The sequence below is a fragment of the Heterodontus francisci genome, chromosome 10 (genome assembly GCF_036365525.1).
Source record: "Heterodontus francisci isolate sHetFra1 chromosome 10, sHetFra1.hap1, whole genome shotgun sequence".
NCBI lineage: Eukaryota > Metazoa > Chordata > Chondrichthyes > Heterodontiformes > Heterodontidae > Heterodontus > Heterodontus francisci.
In genome coordinates, this window is record NC_090380.1 from 76,388,491 (window position 1) to 76,395,814 (window position 7,324).

General features: G+C 40.7%; 1 protein-coding gene across 1 annotated transcript in view; it reads left to right on the forward strand.

The window, feature by feature from the left end:
* Positions 1–7,324, forward strand: part of LOC137374549 (uncharacterized) — an 89,097-nt gene that overhangs the window by 64,889 nt on the left and 16,884 nt on the right. Inside the window, exons 12-15 of the mRNA XM_068040821.1 lie at positions 317–394; positions 2,145–2,233; positions 2,961–2,997; positions 4,866–5,014. Coding sequence (XP_067896922.1) covers positions 317–394; positions 2,145–2,233; positions 2,961–2,997; positions 4,866–5,014 — 353 coding nt within the window. The remainder of the gene's footprint in view (positions 1–316; positions 395–2,144; positions 2,234–2,960; positions 2,998–4,865; positions 5,015–7,324) is intronic.

Here is a 7,324-nt window from a genome sequence, read left to right on the forward strand (position 1 = left end):
CTGTATCTTGCCTACGACATATTGCTCTAATACAATACTCTGAAGATCAGAAGAACTACCGTGTAGAACTACAATATTTAATTGAATTGTTTTTCAGTTTATTTAACTTTGTTTTCCAAAAGGAATGTGGTGATCTTTTCTGCTCCTGGATGTATTATTATGATGCAATAAAAGAAATCACAAAGTAGCTGCATTCTCCATTCTCTCCTTAATCAAAATTATTCCTTTGTCTCCAAAGCGTTAAGAAAAGAGGTGTCTAATTATCTGTTTTGTTGGGCAAGGCTGAAAACTCTGAATAATTTGTTTGCATTTACAGGTCCAATTTGTACCTCTGTAAAAGATGCAGCTATATCCTATGCAATTCTGGCTGGCCCAGACCCCTATTACCCATATGGTAAGTTTTTTGTAATTTACTGAAAACATTTTATGTATATTTAGGTGCTGAATAATTCTCAATGCCAATAATTATTATTAGATTAACAGAAAATGAAATTGTTTTCTAACTAAGTGAAAAATGTAGCTGATGCCATCATAATGAGGAAAAGCACCCACAATTTCTCAGTGGGAAACATCACAGCGTTGTTTTTCTCTGTATTGTGTAGATATCCGACCTGTTATAGAAGAGTTGATCATTATATCTGCCTGGATTTGTGCCTGTATATTGGAGGTCATTTGAGTAGCGTCCCAACCTGCGCTGACACCACCACCCCAAGTTTGGTGGCTGATAAAAGCCCTGGAAAAGATCCACAGGAAGCCCTGCTGATTGATCTGTCGTTTAAAAAGCCCTTTGTTAACATGATAGGCTTAGAGACTTGATGTTTTATACTTCAGCTTTGCAGAAATTTAAGTTTTTAAACTAATGAAATGATTGTCTGGGTGGCTATTCAAGCTAAGCAAACTAGGGAGGACCCAGGGAACACAGGTATAACTTGGGGATGTAAAAACTAGATTAGATGTTAAAAGGTTGCCAACCTCTGGAATGAATTGCTGGCACACGTAGGACTGAATTTTGTGCTGGAGGTGGGGCTTCTGCCGCCAGGCCAAAAAGGCGGGGGGAACCCCATCTCTGCATTTTTCCCCCTCCCCCAGAGTGATCCTCTGGTCTTTTTGTGTCAAGGTTTTAGGAGGTGGGATCCCCGTCCTTTTAAAGACTTTAAAGCGACAGGGATCCCGCCTCCAAGAGCTGCCGGCCAATCACAGGGCCAACAGCTCAGCAAAATCAGCAGCGCTACTGGGAACGGTGGCCACTGCTGATACTACAGAGGCCTCGGACCCAGGCCCAGCGGTGGAACTCTTGAACACAGGTAGGTGAGGTGGGGTCACTGGGGCCAGTCCAGAAGGCCCTGGTGAGGGGTGTGGGAGGATGGTCATTCAGTCCAGGGGGAGGAGGGTCCTGGGGGGTGAAGCTGTTCCCAGTGGGGGTCCTCCATGGGCCACAAATTCCCCACCGATGACGGACCCCACCAAACTCGCAGGGTTTGTTTTACAAGGCATCCTCCTTGGCCTAGGTGGCGCATCATGGATGAGTTATCTCCCTCCTCCCTCAAAAATAAAGGAACTCAAACCTGCAAGAAAATTATAAATGAAATCTATGTCCTCCACCTTCCTTTCCCGGTCTCAATCAACACTCTGTCTTGAGTGGAGCCACCTTTGTGCCTGAATATATTTTCCTTTTTACTGAATGTTTGTTTTAGATTTTATTGCTTTTTATCCAGCATGTGAATTTAGCTTTAAAAACATTATAAATAATGGTACTACTATTTTACAAGATGTGGAAGTTTAATGTTTTGAAAATCACTGGCAGTGCAAAAGAATGCTCAGATCTTTGGGAATGATCTGTGGGAAAAGTCTTGTAGATGATTTCCCACATGTAAAAGTGACAGTGACATTGTTAAGTTTCCCAAAATAATTACACACTTGCAACTTATAAAAGTTGCCTAATTCTATTTGAAAGGAAGTAACAATTTTAAAAATAAGGTCCTGTGTTCTTATAATGCTTCATAACTCTCATAATTCTTCACCTGCCTGCTCTGGATGTAAATGCAACTTTCAAATGAGTAATAACAGTTTATTAGTCCGCTTCATGGCCAAGCCCCCTCAGAGCATGTCTAATTTAGGTTGATGTTATTTTGCTCTTCTTTCAGGTCTGCATCAACCTCCATTGAACTTTGACAATATTGGAAATCCTGATCTGAAGAACATAAAAATTGGAATAGATTGGAAGTTCTTCATGGTAAAGTCCAGCCTATTCGGCTGTGGAGGAATTAAGTTGTATGGAAATGTATACTTATGTACAAGCATGGGTGCCGCGGTAGTGTGGCCTACACCTTTAGCCTGCAGGTCATCCCCCTCCCAAATTTGGCGGATGTGGCCGTATTAATACCTGTGAATGTTTTCCCGGCCCGTGTGCAGCAGATACACTCAACCTGATAAAAGTGGTGGAGATCAGAGCAGTTCCCTTTAAGTAATTGTGGGAAAAGGTCCTTGCAATTTTTACAATTGTGAAATGGGGTGGGGGAAGGGTAGGCATGTAGTCATTTAATGGTTTTCAATTCTTGATCATTCAGCTTTCATTGCTACATTTTTTGTGTCTTGAAGGCACAGACTGGAACCTATGCCTACTTTCAGCTAGTTTAGGTATTGCTAGGCCTATGGGATAGTCATCTGAGCAGAGTTCCCAGGAGTGTCCCAGACACGTCTACTCAGATGAAGTGTCTCCCTTCTCCCTCGAAAATCGATATCAAAGGAAAGGCACACAAGGCACAAATCTAGCGCGTCAGGATTCTGCCACAATGTGCAGCTCTGCCACGCTGGCCAGAATCAAGCTGCAATTCTTGGGGCTTTAATGTTTGCAGCATCGCTGTATCCAGATTCCTGTTTTCCTATGATTATTGTTAGTGGTTTTGCATCTTTAAATTCTATTCTGTTCTAAATTTCCTCTTTGTCTTGAATTTTAACAGGATTGTGATACTGAAATTTTGGATATTTGTCACAAAGGTACGGATACATGGATACCTGAAAATTTCCTTTCTAAATTTATTATTCTGTACGGTGGGACTGAAAATCCGCAGCAGAGCCTCTACTTTATCTATCAGGCCATCCAGGAACCCCCCTCCCCCTCCCCCACCATACATTGGAAGAATTTGAGGTTATAACACAAGGTGAGATGGGGAGGGGAAGAAGAGAAGTTAGCACTGCATCCAGCTCCCTCCCACCCCCACCCAACACACACCAACCCACCCACACAAAAGCTGGCAAACTTCAGCTGTCATTTCTGGCCTCTTTGGCATGGGTCACTGTAGAAATGTCCCTAATCCACCAAAGGCTCCCTTCTCATTACCCAACCCTGCAAACTTCAGCTGGATCAGCCTTAAGCAGACACATTCTGACCCTTCAAGGGAGATGCTCTCCACACAATTTTTAGATTGATCTGTTTTTGTGATCTAGGACACTTTTTTAACCTGAGGTAAAATGGGGAAACTATATAAAGTTAGAAACAGTAGCAAGTAGAGCTGGTAAGGAGGTAGATTTAGGCAACTGAGCTTGGATTATGAATCTTCAGTTGAAGTGTGGCACAAATCTGGGCAAAAGTAAACTGAGGATCTGAAACTCAGCAGGAGAAAAGCTAGATCTGAGGATAAATTTTCTGTTCGTGCTCCCAGCACAGAACCTCACTTCCTGGGAGTGGATAACTGGGAATTCTAGGCACAGCCCACAGCTTTTATTAATTCAGTTTAATGGAAAGAAAATTACAACCTCTATCTGAGATTTCCTGAAAAGCAAGACTGAATGCGAGGAGCAGAGCAGTGGAGAATTTACCTGCTAATATAGGAGCCACTTCAGAGTCTGATCTTAGTTAACTGTAAGATAACCCCAACTGAGTTTGATAGCTGTGTAAATATAAACCGAAGTCCAATATCAGTGTGTTGGTATTACAGTCATGCACCAATGTCTTCCTACTTGGTAAATTTTCAGTCTCAGCCATTCATGCCCCAGCTAGAGGGAGGAAAGGAACAGCATTCCTCCAGTATACCACTTAACAGCTTGCTCAGATTCTCTTGGCAGAGATTGATGTCGGGTCTTCTGGAAACTTGTGAGAAAAGAAAATAAATTGAAGAGGAAGAATTAGGGCGGCACAGTGGTTAGCACCACAGCCTCACAGCTCCAGGGACCCGGGTTCAATTCTGGGTACTGCCTGTGTGGAGTTTGCAAGTTCTCCCTGTGTCTGCGTGGGTTTTCTCCGGGTGCTCCGGTTTCCTCCCACAAGCCAAAAGACTTGCAGGTTGGTAGGTAAATTGGCCATTATAAATTGTCACTAGTATAGGTAGGTGGTAGGGAAATACAGGGACAGGTGGGGATGTTTGGTAGGAATATGGGATTAATGTAGGATTAGTATAAATGGGTGGTTGATGGTCGGCACAGACTCGGTGGGCCGAAGGGCCTGTTTCAGTGCTGTATCTCTAATCTAATCTAAATTATGAGAGCAGTAAAAATTGCCTGTTTGAATAAATAGTTTATTACACCAAGTAACAATATAGTAATATTTTTATAAATAATCCCAGTAACCCTAGCCTAAGTTGTGATCTTTTTTGACATGTCAGCTGGGCTGCTGTTGCTACTTTCCAGCAATGCTGCATCCATGTACGGGGGAAGGGGGATGTAAACACTGGCATTGCCTTCTTTTTATGACTGTACCATTGCCCCTTAACTTTCATGTTTCGTATAAGAGGTCTCACACCATGCAATTGTCTTGCACAGAAATTAAAACTGATGTTTTAAAAAGGGAGCAAAAGCAGAAAATGCAAATTTAATTATTTCAGTGCTTTCAGAATCAGTATTGTTAATTTTATTACTCTTGTGTGTAGCGGTGCAGTACCTAACAAGTTTTGGCGCCACACTGGTAGACCTGCATATCCCAGAGCTGGAGGAGGCACAAATTTCTCATCTTGTCTGCATTCTGAGTGAGATATGGCAGTCCTTACACATGGATTTTAATAATCAATACAACCAGATGGTAAGAAAATAATTGGATTCAGTTGAAACACCAAGCTAGATGCTACTGATTAATTCACTTGATTTAATCATGATTTGATGCTTTAACACAAAAGGGAGACTTCCTGTGTTTTGATGTCCATCTTGAACTTTGGCAAGACATTTTTGTATGTTTCTTTTATAAAGCTTTTTAACGTAAATATTTGTTTGGAGTCTACCATTCTCCTTTATCAATAAGTCGTCATTGATTACTAGTGCCAGTTTATAACTCTTTAGTTTTGCTATATTTGTAGGATTGTAATATTGGCCCCTTCAGGGTTTAAAAAAAACTTCCTGCAATGCTTACTTAATGAAGTAAGATTGTAAACATTTTATCAGAATTTGTTTTATCATTCCCAACTAGGAGTAATTGCTCTGCTGATTTTAATATTTTTAATAATTTCATTTACATGATAAAAGTTGATATTTTTCATTTATCCAGTATCATCCATTAATTGCTTTCCAGAGAAGGGATGATGCTTGCAATTAAAATGAAATATTATGAGAGTATGTAGCTTAGTAAATCGACATTTGAAGATCTCAATTACAGATGATGAAGCCTATTTGGCACATTTTAGTTCCTACATCCTCCATTACAGCATTAAATAGTTTTATTTTAGTGCTACCAGTGTTGTTGTCTCCATTGCTCTATCCAGTAGTTCATTCCATTAATTTTTTTTTGCATGTAGAAAAATGTCCTAATTACAGCCCTAAATTTATAATTTCTAGTTTGTATCTGTCCTCCCTGTAGAGGATACAAATAACATCCCAGAAATAATGGTGATTCAAGAGTTGAAAGGGAGGGAGGAACTTAAAACAGTTACCATTACCAGGGAAAAGGAACTGAAAAAATTATTAGAACTAAAAGCTGACAGATCCCCAGGTCCTGATGGACTTCATCCAGGGGTCTTAAAAGAAGTGGCTGCTGGGATAGTGGATGCATTGGTTTTAACTTTCCAAAATTCCCTAGATTCTAGAAAAGTCCCATCAATTTGGAAAATAGTGAATGTAACTCCACTATTCAAGAAAGGAGGAAGACAGAAAGCAGGAAACTGCAGGCCAGCTAGCTTAACGTCTGTCTTCGGGAAATTGATGGAATCTATTATTAAGTAGGTCATTTGGAAAATCTGAATGCAATCAGGCAGAGTCATTATGGGTTTGTGAAAGGGAAATCGTGTTTGACTAATTTATTAGAGTTCTTTGAGGAAGTAACAAGCAACGTGGATAAAGGGGAACCTATGGATGTGATGTACTTGGATTTCTAGAAGGCATTTGACAAGGTGTCACATCAAAGGCTACTAAACAAAATAAGAGCCCATGGTATAGGGGATAACATATTAGCATGGAAGTAGGATTGGTTAGCTAACAGGAAACAGAGTAAGCATAAATGGATCTTTTTTGCATTGGCAAGCTGTAACTAATGGAGTGCCACAGGGATCAGTGCTGGGGCCTGAATTATTTACAATCTATATCGATGACTTGGATAAAGGGACAGAATATATGGTTGTTAAATTTTCTGATGACACCAAGAAAAGTTGTGAAAAGGACATAAGGAGTCTGCAAAGGGATATAGATTGGTTAAGTGAGTGGGCAAAGATTTGGCAGATGGAGTATAATGTGGGAAAGTGTGATCTTGTCCACTTGGGCCAGAAGAATAGAAAAGCAATATATTAAATGGAGAGAGATTGCAGAACTCGGAGATGAGATGAGATCTGGGTGTCCTACTGCACGAAACACAAAAAACTCAGTATGTAGATACAACAAATGATTAAGAAGGAAAACGCAATATTGTCGTTTATTCCAAGTGGAAATGGAATGTAAAAGTAGAGATGTTTTGCTACAGTTGTACAGGACATTGGTGAGACCACATCGAGTGCATTGTGTGCAGTTTCGGTCTCCCTACTTAAGAATGGATATAATTGCATTGGAAGTAGTTCAGAGAAGGTTCACTTGACTGATTCCTGGGATGAGAGGGTTATCTTATGCGGAAAGGTTGGACAGGTTGTGTCTGTATTCATTGGATCTTAGAAGGATGAGAGGTGATCTGACTGAGACATACAAGATCCTGAAAGAACTTGACAGTGTGGATGTGGAAAGGATGTTTCCCCTTGTGGGAGAGACTAAAATTAGGAGCACAGTTTAAAAATAAGGGGTTTCTTATTTAGGACAGAGATGAGGAGAATTTTTTTTCTGAGGGTTGTGAGTCTGTGGAACTCTCTTCCACAGGGAGCAGTGGAGGCAGAGTCATTGAATGTTTTAAGGCAGATTCTTGACAAAACAGGGAGTCAAAGGG